The sequence below is a fragment of the Aquarana catesbeiana genome, linkage group LG02, assembly GCF_042186555.1.
Source record: "Aquarana catesbeiana isolate 2022-GZ linkage group LG02, ASM4218655v1, whole genome shotgun sequence".
NCBI classification, from domain to species: Eukaryota; Metazoa; Chordata; class Amphibia; order Anura; family Ranidae; genus Aquarana; species Aquarana catesbeiana.
This window is the reverse complement of record NC_133325.1, coordinates 714398750-714422228: the sequence shown is the minus strand read 5'-3', so window position 1 is coordinate 714422228 and position 23479 is coordinate 714398750. Positions and strand designations below refer to the sequence as shown.

Below are 23479 nucleotides of genomic sequence, written 5' to 3'. Positions count from 1 at the left end.
GCTTTTATTAATTTTTGTAAAACCTTTATTCCAAAAGGAATCCAAAAAAATGTTTCTATAACTTCTGAAAAAGTGCTAGCTGAAGTTAGGCTTTAATTTGTTAGTCAGTAATTTAAACCTACTAGTTCGTCTAATGCCGCGTACACACGAGCGGACTTGCCAACGGGCAAAACTCCTTCGTCATTTCCGACGGAAAGATATAGAACATGTTCTATATCTGAGTCCATCAGAAAAAGTCCGATGGGGCATACACACTCGGAATGTCCGACCAAAACTCCCATCGGACATATTCTGTTGGGAAGTCCGGCCGTGTGTACGCGGCATAACACTACCCTCTCCAGTGTGACTGTCTAAGAGTGACTCCATTGCTCTTCCATAGATAGAAAAGCAACTCTAAGACAGTAATGCCCTGTACACACGATAGGATTTTCCGACAACAAAATCCATGTTTTTTTCTGACGGATATTGGCTCAAACTTGTCTTGCATACACACGGTCACACAAATCTTGACGGAAATTCCGAACGTCAAGAACGCGGTGACGTACAACACGTACGACGAGCCGAAAAAATGAAGTTCAACAGCCAATGCGGCTCTTCTGTTTGATTCTGAGCATGCGTGGGACTTTGTGCGTCAGAATTGTGTAAACACGATCGGAATTTATGAGAATGGATTTTGTTGTCGGAAAATTTGAGATCCAGATCTCAAATTTTGTGTGTTGGAAATTCCGATGTCCGATGGAGCCTACAAATGGTCAGAATTTCCGACAACAAGCTCCCATCGAACATTTTCCGGCGGAAAATCCTATCGTGTGTACGGGGCATAAGTGTGTTACTGACCAGCTCTCCAGTTGAAAATAAAGGAAAGCCTTAAAAAAAAGAAAACAAATGAAGCCACCAGATTGGAAAGCTGCATGTCTAACATTTTTGTTTTTGGGTTTAACACCTTTAAGACCAAGCTTTTTCTGGCATTTTTTGTTTACAAAAAAAAAAATCAGTATTTTTTGCTGGAAAATTACTTAGAACCCCCAACATTATATATTTTTAAAGCAGAAACCCTAGAGAATAAAATGGTGGGTGTTGCAATTTTTTATGTCACATTTGTGTTTGGGCAGCGGTTTTTTAAATGCAATATTTTGGGAAAAAATACACTTTTTTAATTTAATGCACAAAAACACAATATAATGCCCAATTGTTTGGTAAGATATAAAAGATGATAGATTACTTCTATGATCAGCCGATGGAAGCGCCCGCTGGTCACATCAGTCTCCAGGGGGATGGGAGAGCCAGAGAAAGCCACAGAAGGCCCCCAACTGCTTGTAAAAGCAATCCAGCGACTAATTAGCCACTAGGATTGCTTTTACAAGAAAGCCAACCGTCTGCTCTAAAAAACAATACTGGGATAATGCTGCAGCTGCAGGCATCATCCTGGTATAACCACTCAAACTCCAGCGATATACCAGTATGTCATTGGAGCTGAGTGGGTAATAGGGCTTTGACTTTCCACAAATGTGCTTTTGTTTTCAACCTAAGATAATTACACAATTTTACATAATATATGTTTGCATTTCTTGGATCAATCATAAATGAAAGGCCAAACAGCTTAGTATTTAACCAATTACTTGTGTTTTTTATACATTTTTATAATACAGTTAAAAACATACTCAAACCAGAACTCACCATCAAGACCATATCCACAATACATAAGCACATCTTGACATGTAGTACAGCAGTGAAATAACCAGTGTCAGGATGGTGAGATTCTGAATATCAACAAGTGAACATAAAGATATTGGTAGAAATATGCCAGAAATAATGAATGGAGGTAGAGTTGACCAACAATGTTTTGGGGACAAACTCTTTCTCAAGTCTGATCCACCTGGGACAGTCTTCTTCGTTTGTCAAGATTGTTACAAGTTATGAGATGACTATGACTAGCCTAAAAAAAAAGCTACTGAATCATGGTCTTTCTAGCTTCAGATCTGGGCATGAATGAAAGAGCTTGCAACAATTTTGAAACTATACCCTCAAACTCTACCATTCCCCACCAGCATTTAAATTAGTGAACAGGTTTAAACTCTCTGCATTTCTGGATGTTGATATTTTTACTCTTCGCTACAACAGTGACACCAGTATTTGAATTAACCAGACACAGAAGCAGGATTGCCTGTCCAGCAGTTTTATGTTTCTTCGACAGTTCCAAAACTACTGAGAAACAAATATTTTGAGCTTTTGATTTCAGGATCAGTGATGGATATGTGCATTTAATTTACACATTCTAGTAACTTTACTGCTGCTCTGTTATTCACAGCCAAAGTAGTCAAGACCTTTAAAATGACTTGATTTGCTTTTTTTATTGGTGTTAAACTGGCCATAGCAATGAGATGACAGTTGCCCAATCTGGTCAACTGGTGGGGCAAACATTTCAAACCTATATGCCCAGCAAACACTCATTATGGGCAGCCTGCGGGGAAATAATGAATTTTTCAAATAGCAACCCTGTTCCAATTTTTTCCCCCAACATTCATACATATACAGTATACACACACACACATATATATATATATATATCAACCACTGTCGATGTTTGCTGTTTATTTGATTAGATCCCAAACCATAAAGAAACAATAAGGAAAAGTCTGCACTATTGTACACATTTACTTATTTATTACAGCTTTTTTTATCACATCAACAATTTACATATATTGTACATTCACATCATTCCCACCTGCCCCCCAAGGTGCTTACAATCTAAGGTCCCTATCTCACATGCATATATACATACAGTATCTCACAAAAGTGAGCACACCTCTCACATTTTTGTAAATATTTTATTATATCTTTTCATGTGACAACACTGAAGAAATGAAACTTTGCTACAATGTAAAGTAGTGAGTGTACAGCTTGTATAACAGTGTAAATTTGCTGTCCCCTCAAAATAACTCAACACACAGCCATTAATGTCTAAATCGCTGGCAACAAAAGTGAGTACACCCCTAAGTGAAAATGTCCAAATTGGGCCCAATTAGCTATTTTCCCTCCCCGGTTTCATGTGATTTGTTAGTGTTACAAGGTCTCAGGTATGAATGAGGAGTAGGTGTGTTAAATTTGGTGTTTTCGCTCTCACTCTCTCATAATGGTCACTGGAAGTTCAAAATGGCAGCTCATGGCAAAGAACTCTTTGAGGATCTCAAAAAAAGAATTGCTGCTCTACATAAAGATGGTCTAGGTTGTAAGAAGATTGCCAAGACCCTGAAACTGAGCTGCAGCATGGTGGCCAAGACCATATAGCGGTTTAACAGGACAGGTTCCACTCAGAAAAGGCCTCACCATGGTTGACCAAAGAAGTTGAGTGCACATGCTCAGTGTCATATCCAGAGGTTGTCTTTGGGAAATAGATATATAAGTGCTGCCAGCATTGCTGCAGAGGTTGAAGGGGTGTGGGGTCAGCCTGTGAGTGCCCCGGCCTATACACAACACACTGCATCAAATTGGTCTGCATGGCTGTCATCCTGAAGACAAGCAGACTAAGGACATGGATTACTGGAACCATGTCCTGTGGTCTGATGAGACCAAGATAGTGTCAGATGGTGTCAAGCATGTGTGGCGGAAATCAGGTGAGGAGTACAAAGACAAGTGTGTCTTGCCTACAGTTAAGCATGTTGGTGGGAGTGTCATGGTCTGGGGCTGCATGAGTCCTGCGGCACTGGGGAGCCACAGTTCATTGAGGGAACCATGAATGCCAACATGTACTGTGACATACTATAGCAGAGCATGATCCCTTCTATTCGGAGACTGGGCCGCAGGGCAGTATTCCAACATGATAACGACCCCAAACACATCTCCAAGATGACTACTGCCTTGCTAAAGAAGCTGAGAGTAAAGGTGATGGACTGGCCAAGCATGTCTCTAGACCTAAACCCTATTGAGCATCTGTGGAACATCCTGAAACAGAAGGTGGAGGAGCGCAAGGTCTCTAACATCTACCAGCTCCTTGATGTCATCATGGAGGAGTGGAAGAGGACTCCAGTGGCAACCTGTGAAGCTCTGGTGAACTCCATGCCCAAGAGGGTTAAGGCAGTGTTGGAAAATAATGGTGGCCACACAAAATATTGACACTTTGGGCCCAATTTGGACATTATCACTTAGGGGTGTACCCACTTTTGTTGCCAGTGGTTTAGACATTATTAGCTGTGTGTTGAGTTATTTTGAGGGGACAGCAAATTTACACTGTTATACAATCACTACTTTACATTGTAGCAAAGTGTAATTTCTTCAGTGTTGTCACATGAAAAGATATAATGAAATATTTAAAGAAATGTGAGGGGTATACTCACTTTTGTGAGATACTGTATATTAGGGCTAATTTGGACAAGAGCCAATTAGCCTACCAGCATATCTTTGGGGTGAGGGACAAAATCAGGAGGAAACCAATGCAGGCACAAGGAGAACACGCAAACATCATGCAGGTAGTGTTGGTATACATAGGTACCATTACCTTTTATGAATATCTGTGTGCCCTGGTCCAGTGCAATACAGACTGCAGATTTTAGTCTTCTAGCACTTAGAAAATTCATACTTAATGTTTTCAACAGTCTAGCTTTTAAACCGATCGCCAAATGCATTTAAACCGCACACAAAGTGGAAGCAAAATGTGATTTCCAACCACCACAATAAAAAAGGGCCCTAATTCCTCCTCCTAGAGTAAGGAAAATATCCCTCTGGTCTCATTTCATTCCACATGCTGTCTTTGTCAGTTGCAGATAACGTCACATTTAGGCCACCATAGCTCTTTCTAAAGCAGGGGTGACCTTTTGAGGCTCAGATCACTGAAGTGTTAAGTTAGATTTTTTAATTCCAGCTGTGGTCAAAATAGAGTGGCGTAGAACAGGAAGGTGTTTCATTTTCAGACCAGAGTTGTTGAGCGAGAATAAAATTGCAGCAAGTGAACTGACGAACCCGAGAGGGTGGGGGGGGGGGGGGTGACACAGCACATCACATCTTTCAGGAGAATCGCAAACCCTCCTGCAGCCGCTCAGATAAATGATGACTACTGTGGTGGTGACATCTACATTTCAGCGCTTCTGGGAGTTTACGGTGACAGCAAGCAACTACTTAAAAGGTTGTTGTTGAATTCCACTCGCAAAGGAGAATAATTTATTTCAGCACCACTGATAAAGCTGAACTGATCTGACCTGAGTGCTGAACTATTAATATTGCCACACAGGAAAACAATAGGATGGAAACTTTACAGGATGGATAAGAAAAGACTTTATTGTACTCTAGATTTGTAGCATATTGGAATAGAATAATAAAAAATAAATAAACACACACACACATATATATATATTATAAGACAAAAGATGACTTCATTGAGTTTGCCCTTTTTTATTTACTATTCATCAAAATAATTCTCCTCCACGAATTTTCAGGCTTATATCAGGTGTAAAAACTGTCTCTAACACCACGCTTATTCTCTGCATTATAGACAACAAACTATACATTAAAAGCCCATTCACATTTTTACATGCATTTTTCTGATGTTTTCAGGCTTTTTTAGACTCAAGCATTTCTGTTTTAGCCAATGGAAAACAAATTATTAGAAGGAGGAGAGGAAAGAAATTGTGTCAAAAACAGTTATATAGGTTTTTTCAAGCGCTTTTCCTGAAGTCTATAGGGGTCAAAAATGTATAACTGTATTTGCTTTCGAAGAATAAATCACTTCTAATGTTGGGTCTAGTACGTATGGATGTTGCTGCATTATGTAAAACTATTAGGATATTTTTTTACATTTTAGGATGGGGTGCCTCAAGACTGTCCATAATTTTAAAGGGTGACTTGAGATTATTTATCATTTTAACTGCTTGCCGACTGCCGCACACAGATGTACGTCGGCAGAATGACACAGGCAGGCAAATGGGCATACAGGTACGTCCCTTTAAATTTGCCGCCTTTTGGGAGCATGCCTGCGGGTCCTGGGAACTCGATGTTCTCCGGCGGCCTGCAATTGCAGATGAGAGGCAGAATGGGGAGATGCCTATGTAAACAAGGCATTTCCCCGTTCTGCCTAGTGTCATGACAAAGATCCACTGCTCCCTGTCATTGGGAGCAGTGATCGCTGTCATGTTCTAGGTAGCCCCCCCCCCCCACAGTTAGAATCACTCCCTAGGACACATTTAACCCCTTCATCGTCCCCTAGTGTTTAACCCCTTCCCTGCCAGTATCATTTACACAGTAAACAGTGCATTTTTATAGCACTGATCACTGTATAAATGACAATGGTCCCAAAATAGTGTCAAAAGTGTCCGATGTGTCCGCCATAATGTCACAGTCATGATAAAAATCGCAGATCGCCACCATTACTAATAAAAAAAAAAAAGGAATTATAAAAATGCCATAAAACTACCCCCTATTTTGTAGACGCTATAACTTTTGCGCAAACCAATCAATATACGCTTATTGCGATTTTTTTTACCAAAAATATGTAGAAGAATACATATCGGCCTAAACTGAGGAATAAAATGTTTTTTTTATATATTTTTGGGGGATATATCTGTTATAGCAAAAAGTAAAAAATATTGCTTTTTTTTTCAAAATTGTCGCTTTTTTTTTTGTTTATAGCGCAAAAAATAAAAACTGCAGAGGTGATCAAATACCACCAAAAGAAAGCTCTATTTGTGGGAAAAAAAGGACACCAATTTTGTTTGGGTACAACGTCGCACGACTGCGCAATTGTCAGTTAAAGCGACGTAGTGCTGAATCACAAAAAGTGCTCTGGTCAGGAAGGGGGTAAAATCTTCCGGGGCTGAAATGGTTAAAGGGTGCCTTGACTGAAAAAAGGCTGAGAAACACTGCAAGTTGATTGGCTGCATCCTCTGCTGATTTCAGGAAGCTTAATGCTCAACAGCACGATCACCATCTCATGAACAGTCTATGTCTGAGCAAAGGAAACTACTAATAAAGAACAAACTGCTTCCTGCAATTCTTATTTGTTTTGCATCTCTTTTGTGTAAACCAAAATAGCTGTAATGTAGGAGCTTGGCTATTTAAATGTTCTAAAAACATTCAGCAGGGGTCTATGGTAAACAACCTCACCGACATAGCTTTTGAATGAAATGATTCAGAATTGGGGCTGAGTTGTAATATTTGTAGGTGGAGTCAGCTCCATAGACTGTAATAAATTAAATGAAATTTAATGCATCACTTAACTTAATGAAATGTGTATGCATATTTGATGGAAAATAATCTTGTATTCATTGATATGTTTAATTATTTATTTCCTATCTCCGGTCTTGCACTGCCTTTACTTCTTGCTTCTAAATAATCATAGCATGTCTAATACTCTTGTTTTTTGTTGTGTAACATGGGACATCTGGACTATGAAGCAATTCAGTTTTTTAAGGATCAAACAATCAAACACTGTATATCATTTTATAAAAAAAATTAGACATTCACTCGAGAGATGTTTTTTCTCTTTATGACATTTTTATTGAAACATATCTAAACAGACAGCAAAAACTGAAGCTATTACAGCTTACCAGACCTTGGTTATGGTGGCTGCATAAGTTTTCACTTTGAAGGAACATTTTCAGCAGGTACAGAAAATACCTGCTGATCCTGCCAGAAATGTAGTCTTCTTGTTAATTCTTAAGAGCCTAAAAGACAACACAAAGAACCTTATTTTTATTATAAAGTATTAGTCCAATCAGTCCACTGTGATATGGAAATGAACATGTTTGAACCCCATTCACAAAACTAGCCGGCAGAGATGAACCTCAAAACATTTTGGGGCCTTAATGGTCCCTTTTATCAGGGTGACGTTGGATGTTTTAAGTCCAGCTTGTATGGCAACCATGGCATAGATACAGTGGTGAAAAAAAACATAGACATGAAAGTGTGTTATTCACAGGATCACCAGGTGAAATAAGGAAAAAAAAAGCCTGCAAAAAAAAGAAAAATGAATGCAGCCACCATTACTGGACTGGTAAACTGGAATATGTTACAATTTATTTATTTATTTATTTATTTAGCAGTTTTCTTTGTTTGAGATTTCTTATTATTATTTTACTTAAAAGTAACATCATCCTAAATGGATTATTTCATTTTGGGGAGACACTAGCACTGGCAGTCCCATTAGCTGAAGGTGAATGCACAACCATGTGGTCCCAGATAAACCTTTTTACACCATACTTGTTTAACTCTCTCTAGCCTTATACCAAGTGGTGAGGTCATCCGCCCCAGGCTGGATTCTCTAGAAATATACCATTTGTCTTTCTCTGTCCACCCACTGCTCTTCTGTAGTGTTCATTGAATTTGCTGATTTGAAGTTCTGCATAAAGGTGTGTGTGAGTGTTTGTATCCATTATTAGGTGTCCTATACTGTCTGTCTCCATATTATGGAACTGAGTGCTGTGGACATCACCAATGCATTCTCTATATCCCTCCTTGCCCTTTGAAGTCATTGTCTGAATAACAGAAGAAAGAAGAAAGATGGCGGCAGCCCTAAACTTTCAGACATGAAGCCGTGGCATGGCCCAGCCCAGCCCCCTCTCTTTGCTCATTGGCTCGCTGACTTTGATTGACAGCAGTGGGAGCCAATGGCGCTTCGCTGCTGTCTCAGCCAATGAGGAGGAGGAGTCACGGACAGCTGAGTCTCTCGTGCAACAATGCTGGATAGAGATGGGGCTCAGGTAAGTATTACAGGGGCTGAGGGGGCTGCTGCACACAAAAGGCTTTTAATCGTCATGTATAGAATGCTTTAAGATAAAAAAACCTTCTGCCTTTACAACCATTTTAACAATGCACTATGGCTCTAGAAATATTTATCTCACTCCAACGTTCGTGAAAATACCTCACATGTGGCGCAATTGATGTTTACATACATGTGCTCGCACTACACTTCGCTTTTTATATGAGGCGGGGCAGTGAGGTCACACTCTCCATCTCATGCAATCAGAGAATGGTTTGCATTCATTGAGAAAATGCAAAGCATCCTTTTAGTGGCCCTGTGGAAAGCAGGTGACCTCCTGTGTTCAGGATGCAGGAGGTCAGCCTGGACCCAGACGCTAGTGGAGATCACCGGTGTAGTGGTGTTTACTACAGTGATTTCCAGCTTCTAGCGTCATCCCACGTGTATGATATATGCATAGTTACAATGGTCCAAGCTGGACCAATGTAATTATGTAAAAAAAATGCCATACCTGGAATTCTTCTTAGAAACTATTTAACAATGGTTGCTCCCATTTTTCTATCTCAAAAGCTTTCCTTTAAATATATGAAACTTCGCTTCTGTGAATGATGTAAGACTCATTCATTAAACACATAGTAAACATAGTCACCACTAATATACTGTATAGACAATAACCTGTAAATACTTTCCCAAAGTTGCTTTCGCACAGTCCTGTGTGATATGTGCAGGAAACAATTCCCAGAAGTCCAGCAAGGAATGTAGTATACACCGGACAGCTTGGCTCCAAACAGTTCATTTCCAACATAAGAGCTTGTTGTATACATGTGAATAGCAGCACGAGTGAGGCACATCTCTCCCCGGAGCAGACAATGGCGCACTTACAATGTACAATACACCCTGTCATGTCACTAGCTGTTGTGTCATATAGCTGTAAATACCGCGGGGAGGTTTTCTCAATGTGGTAATCCGAATGCCATTTCCCCTACAAGGGAGGTGTTTGCTGTACTTCAACACGAGTGGAAGATGTTAGACATGTTTTAAAAAGTGTGAAAGTTTGCAAGTGTTTTACTTTTCACAGATTATGGTACAGAACCCGCTACACTGTAACACGATCGTGTCAAATAGTTCTACATATTTTTTCTGCGTTACTGTAAAATATTAAGCCATGTTCCACTGTGAAAAAAAGAGACCTCGTATTCCAAATTTCTGTTACTGGACTGGATGTTCTCAGCTAATTCCTGAATTATTTGTGGCCTTCTGCTTTACTTGGTGGGATCTAAACTCAGGAAATGGTGCCAAAAGAAAGCAAACAGAGGACAGAGAACCAGTTGCCAGTACTGCCTGTATGCAAAAAAGTGATTAGAACACCTGTCAGGTTTTTATTGCTGTCTGTGTCCCTGTTAGGGAGAGTCACCCTCTATATTTGTCCTGTTTACCAAAAAAATCTCAGAACAAGAATAGGGAGGAAAATCTTCCAATGAAGACACAAATTCTTGTGAACCTAATGACAACCAGAGATTTTCTCACTAAGGAGGGATTTCTTATCAATTCTTGTTTGGGACAGGAAGTGAAGGGAAATCTCCCCAGTGGAACTTAGATGGCAAAAAAATGTTTTAAAAAAATGAAAGGGGTTATATGCCTCACTTACTTTATCCACAATCAAAAAAAAGATTGCCTGTAGTCATATCTTAACCCCTTACCACCAGATGTACGCATGAGGCCTCATGGTAATGGGTCTTTATCTGTGGGGCTGCATTTATGTGCCATTGTGTTTTTGCGTTGAGAGCAAACTGCACAGAAAGTAAAGTGTGTGCAAAAAAGAAAATAATAAAAAAAAAAAAAAAAGATAAAATAGCTAAATCAAGGTTTGATCTAGGATGGTGTCAAGGTTAGAGTCAGTAGCGGCCCGTGCACTGTGGGTGCAGGGGCGCCACCCCCCTATCAATGTGCCCGGCCCCTTTCAGGACGCCGGACACATGGGTTCCTATGGCGGGGGTGGGAGGGGGTGGTACTTTTTGAAGCACCTGATTAGAACCAAAGGCTGTGATAGGCTTCAAAATAGGGTGGGCTCGGGCGCAGAAAGGGTGCCCCGATCCAACCCAATTGTGTGACGATAGCGAATTAATTTTCACTATTTTCACACTTACCTTCCTCCCTGCCAATCAGGAGGCAGGGTGTCAGACTTGTTTCCTGATTGGCCAAAGTGCCAGGCCACCCTATTGGATAAAACAAAAAAGAAAAATACTGCACTATCCCTTAAAACAAATAATCTACGAACGTGTTTAGTGAAAAACGGAAAAAACAAAGAACTGAAAAAAAACTAAAATGCTGCTGCAGCCTTAAATGTGAGACAACCCCCACCTCAATATCTATACAAAACGGTAGGCTGCGCTGCTAATAAATGAACGTGATCATAATTAATACAACCAACGCTGTGACAATCCTGCGTGAACAATATACAAATGCATAAGAGATATAAATAACTAGGAAACTTAAATCACACAAATAGAATAATAAATGATGGTGAATAAGGATTCAGTAACCAGAAAAATTATATTGAGTCCATATAGTCAGAAAGAAAGTCCTTATGAGTACAGAAAATTTGCTGGTAAAGGGAGAAAAACACCTTTCTTCAAGTGGTGTGAGGCATGCAAAGATAGTTTCCCTAGGGAGCGTGATGTTGCAGGGAGTTCCTCCACCTCAAATAGATCAACCCCTTACCAGATCCATAGATCTCCTGTCACAGAGATCATGCACGCATGTGGCTGTGTCCCCCAGCCACTGGGTCTTTGCTAAGATGTAAATCACAGGTCACCACTCCCGGAAATCAACTTAATGAAGAAGTTGTCGCTCCCATTCCACAGATAAACAAGAAAAGAAAAAAAGAAAAAGAAAAAAAAAAGAAAAAATGCTCCATAGCGTAATACAGTAAAACACGTTTATTAAATAAAAATAAAGAAATGCACTTACAGTGTGTGCAGATATATGATTGCTTATAAAATCAATGTGCGCCGGCCGGCTCTCAGCTGCTGCCCTATTGGATGCCTGGCACTTAGGAAGAGGAGCAAAGGAGACATGCTGGAGCGGAGGTCACTGCCACTCTGGTGCATTGGAGAGAGGTTGCTGCGGTAGGTCCCTTCTGTCAGAGACGCACGCACAGGGTGGGATGGGATCATGGGGGTGCTGCCAGAGCCGCGAGCCCCACGAGTGGGGGGGTTGGTGGGCACAGTGGCTGCATATAATGGGCACAGTGAGGCTGCAATTGATGGGCGGGGGGGTTCAGTATTTTTCAGTTTGTTTGCACCCCCCAAAAATTTTGAGCACCAGTCGCCACTCGTTAGTGTAAAAGGTCATGGTCAGAGTCAAAGGTCAGGGTCAGGGAATTTTAGTTAGGATAAAAAAGGAACACAATGGGTAAAAACAACAAAAAAATACACATATGTGGTATCCCTGCAATAGTCAGGAGCAGGGGAATTTATTTTGGGTTGCTGTTTGGTGGTAGGTTATTGTAATAGCAAGAAATATATAAAATATATTTATATTCTGCCAGTTGTTCTTTGATAATCAAAATTAATTGTGCGATATCTATTATCAATTACCACCATTTGAAGGTCCAAATTGTCCTGAAAAAAAACAAGGTATAATTTGTCTGAGCACAGGTTTACTAAGGCTGGGTATGCACTATTATGCCCTGTACACATGATAGGATTTTCCGACAACAAATGTTGGATGTGAGCTTGTTGTCAGAAAATCCGACCGTGTATATGCTCCATAGAACATTTGTTGTCTGAATTTCCACCAACAAATGTTTGAGAGCAGGTTCTCAAATTTTCCGGCAACAAAACTTGTTGAAAATTCCGAGTGTGTGTACACAATTCCGACGCACAAAAGTCCACGCATACTTGGAATCAAGCAGAAGAGCCGCACTGGCTATTGAACTTAATTTTTCTCGGCTCATCGTACGTGTTGTACATCACCGCGTTCTTGACGTTCGGAATTTCCGACAACATTTGTGTGACCGTGTGTATGCAAGACAAGTTTGGGCCAGCATCCTTTGGAAAAAAATCCATGGTTTTGTTGTCGGAAAATCATGTTTACAGGGCATTAGAATTGTTCAAAAGATTGTTCAAAAATTCTTAGGCAAATTCTCAGCCCATTCAAATTTCACTCTAAAATAGTTCAAGATTTCATTTGATTTTAACATTTGATTTTGGTATGTATAGACTTTACTAGGCAAAAACCATATAACTGTTAGAAATTTTTATATTCAAGAAAAAATTTTCATCCTGCTCCTTCAAATTTTCTTGTAACTCAGAAGTTGAAAAATAATGATGATTTGACTCCACTAAGGATTAGAAAAAATAACAAATGTTCTTACAACAAAAAATGTTGAATACAATTCTACTAGTGTATACCCAACTCAAAGTGAATGTAAACCCTCTCCAATACCCAGTGAAGTGAACAGCCTCAGATGATACACAAAGATGAAACAAATCTAACTACATAGGTTTTACATGTTTATCTGCTGTCTTAAGCCTTCTGTATTTTTTAGAATGTGAACATCGTGTTAGAATTTTTACTTCCTCTTTCAGCAGTTGGAGGGGAGTCTTGGCATACACTGTGTGACAGCTGATTGGAGGAAATGCACACACCCCCACTCCACATAGGCAGAGGAAGAAAGATACTTGCAGAGCTGTGCTGTAAATAGACCAGTTCTCTGCGAAACTATTTATAGCAACCTCCCGACATAAATTTCCAGCTGGTTTTATCTCCTGTGTCGGAGAGCTTGTCAGAAGTTATCATGCTGATAACAGAGGAAAGGAGCAGCAGAAAAATACATGACTTAGGGCTCTAGAGAGAGATAAGTAAACACTACAAATATATGTGCCCAGGTCAAATATCATGAATCAGGTTTACATCCACTTTAACACATGTCAAAGTTGCAAAACTGTGTTCAGACATTAATATTTATATTGCTCTTTGTCATCGGTCATCTTCATAGGTCTTATTGCTCTCCAGCATACCACATAGGTATTTCATCTCAGAGGTATTAAAAAAAAGTGTGGTTTTACAAGAAAACAAACATACATACTCACCAAAATGGCTGCAGCATTGATCTGACAGCTGTCCCTCGCCAGCTGTACACCAAGAATTGAGTGATCAAAGCCTGCTGATCTCTCAGTTCTTGGTCTTCAGTGAGCAGAGAACAGTTGACTGTCAGTCACCGGCCCTCTGCTCTGCCAATCCAGAGATCACTAGAGCGCCAAGCTTTAGAGGGGGCTGGGACTGCTGGCTCAGGCTCTCGGTGGCATGTGGGAGGCTGAGCCAGTTGCTGGCCCATGCTTCTGGGTGGATTCCGACATTATTGTCAGAATCCCTGCAGAGCCTGGAGCAGCTCTGTGACATCAGAGGAGAGTGGGCTTTAGTCTGCTGTCAGCTCAATCTGGGAGACATAGTGCAGAACTAACTGAACTCCTGTAAACCCCAGGAGAAGTATGGCCAGAAAAATGTGGTCATACTTCTCCTATAAACACATATAGACGAGGCTTCTATTGTGTAAAATTGTTTGAACATTTATCAGAAGATAAAAAAAAAAACATTAACAATGTGCAACGCTATTCAGCACTATTTGGAATGCTTGCATATACTGCACATCACCCAGCATTTTTAGCAGCTGGTCTCTAGAGGATGTCTTCAGAAAACTCCTCCCACTGGACACATTTCATCTGAATCAACTTCCTCGGGAACAGGTGTGGAGTGTGCATAATCACCATCGCTGCCATCTACTCCATTCCTGAGGAAGTTGATTCCAAAGAAATGCACTAGTAGGAGGAGTCTGCTGACATCTGGAGCACACAGAATCTAGGGCAACTGTACATAGAACCCAATCAGCTTCTAGGGTTTTATTTATTTATTTATTTTTTTTAAGCTTAATTAAACAAGCTGAAGTTATCAGCGGAGTGGTTAGTATGCATACCTGGATCAGATTCTGTCTGCTCTAGTATTATTAAATTCCTCATCCCCTTCCTTATTGCCCATGATCTTTCACAGGATTCAGACATATTGGGGTTAATTTACTATAAACAAGCAGAGGTCGTTCCCTGTTCACTTTGCAAGGAAAATTGCATTTTGCAAGAAAATCTTTCCCAGAGCTTAGTGAGTTTTGTGAAGCTCTGTTGACTTTCATATAATCATGTGCAAGCAAATATACAGGTTTTTGTTTTTTTAATTTTACTTGCAAATGACTGGGTATTCTTTACAAAGTGGAGCTTCACCACATTCACTACATTCTGGGGAAAATTTCCTTGCAACGTGAACAGACTATTCGTCTTTAGTAAATCAACTCCATTGAGGTCTTCTAAAGACACATTTTTTCACAGTCTACATTTGGTTGGTCTTATGCCCTGTACACACGACCGGTTTTGCCGTCGGAATAAACTCTGAAGGTTTTTACGACAGAGTTCCGACGGAATTCTGCTCAAGCTGTCTTGCATACACACGGTCACACCAAATTCTGTCCGTCCAGAACGCGGTGACGTACAACACGTACGATGGGACTAGAAAACGGAAGTTCAATAGCCAGTAGCCAATTCGGTAGCTTCCGTCTCGTACTTGCTTCAGAGCAGGCGTCGTTTTTGGTGCGTTGGAACAGCATACAGACGAGCGGTTTTTCCGATAGTAATTTGTTCAGTCGGAAAAATATAGAACATGTTCTCTATCTAAGTCCGTCTGAATTTTAGACAAAAAAAAGTCCGATGGGACATACACACGGTTGGAATATAACGATGAAAGGCTCCCATTTAACTCTTTCTGTCGGAATTTCCGCTTGTGTGTATGCGGCATGAGTCTCTGCTCAGCTCTTCCACACCCAGAATTGATGGCTACCCAAAGACATAACGTCTGTTAATACAATTTGAAATATCCCTCCCCCTCTTTTTAATGTCCACCCATTCTAAAATATATAGGATAATAACTTTTTTTTATGTAGTGGTCATCTATCTGCAATCAAGCTAAATACCTGTTTGAGAAATATATGATGGAAGTTGGCCTTACCTAATTCTAGGATGTATACTGATTCTGGGATGGCAACTAATCTCTGAACAGGTGCTTCATTGACCCTGGTCATACGGTGAAGTCAGACAATGGCAGAATCCAGCTGAGACCCCACAGACATCTGTTTAGTTTCACAACAAATTGTTTTATGCCTTTTTTACATGTTTCTTGTATAAACAGTTGGTGTCATCAATGTTTATAAATCTACAAAGGTAATTAAATGTTTTTTTTTATTTTTTGTTAATATCATGAATTACTATAATTACATTTGTACTCTCCTTTTTCTTTTCAGCCTGTCGCCCAGGATTTTACAAGGCAGTTACTGGAAACCTTAAATGTGCCAAATGCCCCCCACACAGCTTCACTCAGGAAGAGGGCTCCACACATTGTTTTTGTGAGAAGAATTATTTCCGTGCTGATAAAGACCCTCCGTCTATGGCATGTACAAGTAAGCATACTTTACAGCATGACAGTAAACAGTATAACGAAAGTGTGTCAATGTATAGAAAAGTGTTTGCTTTTTTATTTTTTTTTGTCTAACCTTATATTTATTTAGGTCCCATACATACAAAACTTTCTCAGCTCTCCTAAATGCCTTTCCTCCTGGCAGCAGTGCTATGGCAGAAAAAACACTTGATACATGTAAGGCGTCTAAACACGCGTTGATGCTAGGTGTGTCAAGCGCTTGGGCATTAATTCATTTCATTGGCCAGAATAATAATTTATTCCGGCCATTGAAATGAATTGATGTATTTATTTAATGTACTTCTTTTTGTTTGTATTTATTATGGTATGACCTAATATGTTGTATTTTTTATATATATTTATTTTATTGCAAAAAAATCTAAATAATTAATAGAAAATCTGAAAATGAATCGCTTTCTTACCGCCACACGCCGATGTATGTTGGCAGAATGGCACCCGTACGTCCCTTGGTAATCCTTGGCTAGCAGCTGAGAGCACTCCACCTGCGCTGCGGGAGCATGCCCGCGGGACTCATGGACTCGATGTTCGCCGGTGACCCGCGATTGCGATGAGGAGAGGCAGAACGGGGAAATGCCTATGTAAACAAAGCATTTCCCTGTTCTGCCTAGCAACATGACAGGGATCTACTGCTCCCTGTCATCGGGCGCAGTGATCTCTGTCATGTCACTGGTAGCCCATCCCCCCTACAGTTAGAACACGCTGAGAGAACAGATTTAACCCCTTGATCGCCCCCTAGTGTTTAACCCCCTTCCCTGCCGGTGACATTTATACAGTAATCAGTGGCTATTTTTAGCTCTGATCGCTGTATAAATGTCACTGGTAACAAAATAGTGTCAAAAGTGTCCGATCTGTCCGCCACAATGTCCCAGTCCTGATAAAAATTGCAGATCATAATAAAAATGCCATAAATCTATCCCCTATTTTGTAGATGCTATAACTTTTGTGCAAACCAATCAATACACTTATTGCGATTTGTTTTACCAAAAATATGTAGATGAATACATATCGGCCTAAACTGAGAAAGAAATTAGTTTTTTTTATATATTTTTGCAGGGATATTTATTATAGCAAAAAGTAAAAAATATAGCTTTTTTTTTCAAAATTGTCAGTCTTTTTTTGTTTATAGCGCAAAAAATAAAAACTGCAGAGGTGATCAAATACCACCAAAAGAAAGCTCTATTTGTGGGAGAAAAAGGACATCAATTTTGTTTGGATACTAATACAGCACAGCACGACCGCACAATTGTCATTTAAAGCGACGCAGTACCGAATCACAAAAAATGCTCTGGTCATTAAGGGGGTAAAATCTTCCAGGGCTGAAGTGGTTAATAATAGTGCATCAAATCAACATCTCATTAGTTCATTCAACAAACTACAGTATTTAGTAAAAAAGAGAAAAAAAAATGATTGTGCAAAATCAGTCCAGTATATAATAAAATAATCATAAGGTCCACTAAAAGATCCAATGCACTGTGTGGTTTAAAGTGGCTTTAAAGTCAAAAGATTTTACAAAAGATTAATTAATTAAGATAAAAACCTTTACCTTGCTGTTTGTTCCCCAACAAATACTTTCCTGAGTCCTCTCTTGATCCAGCGCTTTGCTAGTCTGCAGCAGCACTGGTCTTTGCCCCCTGCTCTCAGAGGACATACTGAGAGAAACGGGAGCCATTGGCTCCTGCTGCTGTCAATCAAATCTAGTGAGAAGGGAGCTGTGCTGTGTATGTCTATGGATGCATATAGCCTGGGAGTGCACCCACATGTGTGCCCCTATAGCACACGTCTTGCTATTCAGCACACACATTAAAAGAGAAGCAGACAGCTCTGGCAGGGGAACTAAGAGGAGAACGTAAAGGGCTGCTCTGTGCAATATCCTAGCATAGAGTAGGTAAGTATAAATCTCTTTTTTTTTGTTTTAGGTTAAAAAATTCTTTTAAATTCCTTTAATAACTTGCCGTCCCACAGTAAAAATATATAATTACTTTGACGTTAAATACCGGGGTTATGGCAGCAGCTAGCTGGGATGGGTGCCCCCTTACCCCCCCCCCCGCCACTTCCCGGTCGTTCCCGGGCTTACTTGACCCATTGATGAAGCCCTGGAGCTATCTGATGCTGTTAGCTGGGTATGGAGAAGATGGCCATCGCTCGTCTCTATGCCCATAGAAGACCTGAGCAATATCTGATGTCACTTCTGGTTCCCGGGCCATAGTAAAAAAAAAAATGTACTAGCTAAAGCAACAGTTCAAAAAACATTTTTTTTGATCTTTTGGTTTTAAAGGTAAATGAGAGATTTGGGGTCTTTGTGATTGTAAATCTCTGAATAAAGAGGACCTGTCATTCTTACTTCTGATAGAAAAGACATTTACATTCCTTGTAATAGCAATAAAAGTGATACAAAATAATAATAATAAAATAAATAATAAAGGGACTGTGTATAAAGAAAGAAAAAGAAAAAAAAAATCTAAAGCACCCCATCCCTCCAAACTCACACGCAGAAGTGAACGCAAAGGTAAGTCGCACCCGCATATGTAAACAGTGATTAAACCACACATGTGAGGTATTGCCACGAATCCTAGAGCGAGAGCAATAATTCTAGCTCAAGACCCCCTCTGTAACTCTTAACAGGTAACCTGTAAAAAAATTTAAATTATCGCCTACAGAGATTTTTAAGTACTGTAGTTTGTTGCCATTCAATGGACATGTTATGTATATATTTACTTGGCATAACATGATCTTTCACATTATATAAAACAAATTGGGGTAAATATTGTGATTTGTTTTTTTTTTTTGTTTTTTTATCTCATTAAACTGTATTTTTTCCCAACAAATTGAGTTTGGAAGACCGCTGCGCAAATATAGTGTGACATAAAATATTGTAACAATCACCATTTTTTTCTCAAGGGTATCTACTAAAAAAAAAAAAAAAAATTAATATATAAATATATATATATATATATATATATATATATATATATATATATATATAATGTTTGGGGGTTCTAAGTAATTTTGTAGCGAAAAATACTAGTTTATACTTTAAGGCCCCTTTCACACTGGGGCAGTTTGCAGGCATTATTGCGCTAAAAATAGCACCTGCAAACCGACCTAAAACTGCCGCCACTGTTTCTCCAGTGTGAAAGCCCGAGGGCTTTCACACTGAAGCGGTGCTCTGGCAGGAGAGAAAAAAAACTCCTGCAAACAGCATCTTTGGAGCGGTGAAGGAGCGGTGTATTCACCGCTCCTTCACCGCTCCTGCCCATTGAAATCAATGGGGCAGCGCGGCTATACCGCCGCTGTAGCGGCGCTATGCGAGCGGTTTTAACCCTTTTTCGGCCACCAGTGGGGGTTAAAACCGCACCACTAGCGGCCGATTACCGCCGACGCCCCCACCGCACCAGTGTGAAAGGGGCCTTAAACAAAAAGTTCCAGAAAAGGCCTGGTCTTCAAGTGGTCCAATTCTGGTTACCAGTCCTCAGAAGGGATGTGCTGGAACTGGAGAGAGTCCAAAGAAGGGCAACAAACTAATAAGGGGACTGGAGGACCTCAATGACGAGGAAAGACTGCAAACACTAAATTGCTTCTCACTGGAGAAAAGACGCTTGAAAGGGGACATGATAGCAAATTAAAAATACCTCCATTGCGATCCCAGCATAGGACAAAAACTATTCTGTCACAAGACGTGTAAGAGGACACAGGGCCACACATTGAGTTTGGAAGAGAAGCAGTTTAACCTTAAACTGCGAAGGGAGTTTTTCACTGTCAGGACAATAGGGATGTGGAACTCTCTTCCACAATTGGTGGTGGCTTCAGGGAGTATTAATAGTTTTAAGAGACTCTTATGCCCCGTACACACGATCGGATTTTCCGACAACAAATGTTGGATGTGAACTTGTTGGCGGAAAGTCCGACCGTGTGTATGCTCTATCGCATATTTGTTGTCGGACTTTCCGTCAACAAATGTTGGCTAGCAGGTTCTCAACAAATTTTCCACTAACAACAGTTTGTTGTCGGACTTTCCGATCATGTGTACACAAGTCCGTCGGACAAAAGTCCACTAATGCTCGGAATCAAGTACGAGCAGGAGATATAACTAGCGTTCGTAATGGACATATCAGGTACGTCTTGTACATCACTAAGTTCATAATTGTTGTCCAACATTTGTGTGACCGTGTGTATGCAATACAAGTTGGAGCCAACATCGTTCGAACAAAAATCCATGGTTTTGTTGTCAGAGAGTCCGATCGTGTGTACGGGGCAAAAGATGTGCATCTTAAGGAACACGACATACATGGATATGGGAAATAAATATAGACACTGACACACGTGCACCTACACAGGTTGAACTGGATGGACTATTGTCTTTATTCGACCTTACCTACTATGATACCATGAATGCAGATGAAACAACATGAAACATTTTTAAATAGAGACTTTGTTTCCACTATAAAGGACATCTATAGTCACAGCATACACTAACATACATTAACATCAGCATGCATTAACATCAGAAATACAAACAATAGATATGACAAGCCAATATAAACCTATTTGAAAATTATCCTTTCATGTTATAAGTGCTTCCTGTCTGCTGGCCATCTCTTTCCACCACTTCCTATACTCCCGGAATGTTTTGCAGCTTCTCATCTGCTGTTTTCTCTCACTTTATATGGACTACATATCCCATGGTACCTTGCTGTCTGAAAGCAGTGATTCATGTACCGACTCCATCTCCTGAAACTCCTCCTCCCAGCAACTCAGTAGTTCAGAAGGCAGGCTCTGTAAAATGTCTGACACAGCAATGCATACTCACAGGACATAGTGAATATGTGTCACAGAATTCAAAGTAGTGTGAGAGTCCACAAAATTCAAGATTGTTCAGATTAATAGGAATAGGCTAGAAATAATTAAAAATGTATGAAACAAAAAAAAAGAAATAATTAAAATACAATGTGGAAATTAATATTTCATTTGGCATTTTGACCCCAGATACTCTTTAAACACTGCAATATAACTGAAAATGTGTGTTCAACGCAAATGTACTTTACTATTAGCTAATATCTTTGTTCTTCCTCCTAGGACCACCCTCTGCACCAAGAAACCTTATTTCTAACATTAATGAAACATCAGTTATACTGGACTGGAGCTGGCCGCTGGACACTGGGGGTCGGAAAGACATCACTTTCAATGTGATCTGTAAAAAATGTGGAGGAAACATAAAATTTTGTGAATCCTGCAAAGGGAATCTGCGATTTATTCCTCGACAGATAGGTCTTACCAACACCACTGTGACAATAACAGACTTACTTGCACACACCAACTACACTTTTGAGATTGAATCAGCAAACGGGGTCTCTGACCAGAGTGTATTGACAAGACACATTGCTGCCGTCAGCATCACCACCAACCAGGCTGGTAAGTCCATCTCTTCTCATCTCCACCTCTCCTCATCTCCTCTGCAAGTTAAAGTATATGTAACCTCAGTCACTAAAAGCTTTAACATAGTAATGACGTATTAGGGTAATTTTCAATGTGTTTTAATCTGCAGCTTTCATTAAAATGGTCCTTGTTCAGGCACTTCCTAATATAGGGTGACAACACCCTCTGTCTGTCAGTAGTTGTGCTCCTGCATTGTTATTCTGCCAAATGGGCTTCTGTTGGAGAATACAAGAAGTTGTTTCAAAACACATTACAAATACATGGACAATAATTGTCCCCATTGGGAATCCTGCAATGAGAAATGCCATGCAGCCATCACTGAAGTTCATGTAGATAGGAAGTGGTTATAAAGAGGCTGGAGGGGAACAGCAGTACTGAGACACAACAAAGGATCAAAAAAGCTGAAAACAGTATTGGATTCCAAAAAGAGAGCTGAAAAAGGGCATTTGTTTATGATACACAATGTTCTTATTGAAAATGTTTGATTGTCCCTTTTGTCAATAAGATTCCTCTATATCTGAGGATCAGTAAGTCTTTATGTTTTTATTAGGCATAGATGAATGAGGTTTTCTAAAATGCATGTTGATGTTTTTTGAAAAAAACATTTAAAAGTGGAGAATTAATAATGGTGATGAATCATTATGGTGGTGCATCCTGCACAAACCAATGATAGACTGTCAATGGCTGCAGCTGTATGCTAGTGTTCATATGTAATCGCACATGGAGCTAATACTTTCAGCTAGGGATAGAGCGCCCCTAAGTGTAAGCTGTTTTTGTCTCTAATCGCAAGTAATTGCTCCATGTATAATTACATCCAAACACCACTTCCGCCTGTCATTGCTTTGTTTAGGCCCAGCAACCGCAAATATCCACATCCACCTGTGCGTTCAACTGCAGAAGTCTGCTGGATTCTTGCCACAGCTGGCACTAAAATATTGTGTCAATGAGGCCTTAGTTGTGGTAGGAGAGGGGAGATATCATAGGCCAACCACTCCAGGCTATTTTTGTCCAAGTGCCTGCATGATCTGTACATGCCTACTTGGGTTCCAACTTGCAGTCCAGCATGGTAGTCCTCATCCTATGGTTATTGCTGTACAAGCCCTGATGAAGAGTGAGGGTTGAGCCCCGGAAATGCATTGGGATTTGTTACAGAATTAAATCTTGTATCGACTGTATAAACTAGTGTGGAACTTCCATCTTTTCCATTTTTTTGTAATTTGTTCTGAGGGTCTAGCAGGAAGACACAGTTGTTGGTGAGCAGCCTCCAGGTCAGCACACAACATATAACACTACAACAAATCAGAAGGTTCAGCCTTCTTACACAACAAAAAACAGGCTAGAAAAGAACGAAGAAATGAAGATGGAGCCTGATGCTTGATACTCTTCTGATAAGAAAAGTATGCAATTATATATGTGTGTTTTGGAAGGACAATGTTCACTGCAAAAGAGACTTTGTCAAACAATCAGTTATAGGTATACTGATTCAGAAATAGAGAGCAATACCATGACTGTCCCTAACCAGGATTGCCCGGAGTGGATGTATGCTGAGCTGTAAAGAACCATACATGGGATGTGGCCGCTAATTTGTACCTGTATGCCAGCCTATGCTATTTCTTAGGGTAGAATATGGCATGCTGAACTGTAAAGAACCATACATGGATTGTGACCTTTAATTTTTACCAGTATGCCAGCTTTTGCTGTTCTTAAAGGGGTTGTAAACCCTTGAGGTTTTTCACTTAATGCATTCTATGCCCCCAAGAGCCCCCCTTTTACTTACCTGAACCCAGTCTTTCCAGCGATGGGGATGAGCACACCAGCTCC

The 23479-nt window shown here is 40.1% G+C and overlaps 1 protein-coding gene across 4 annotated transcripts in view; it reads left to right on the top strand.

The window, feature by feature from the left end:
- Positions 1-23479, top strand: part of EPHA3 (EPH receptor A3) — a 573384-nt gene that overhangs the window by 333801 nt on the left and 216104 nt on the right. For all 4 annotated transcript variants that reach the window (XM_073617000.1, XM_073617002.1, XM_073616999.1 and 1 more), the window contains exons 4-5: positions 16032-16187; positions 21299-21634. In XM_073617000.1, coding sequence (XP_073473101.1) covers positions 16032-16187; positions 21299-21634 — 492 coding nt within the window. The remainder of the gene's footprint in view (positions 1-16031; positions 16188-21298; positions 21635-23479) is intronic.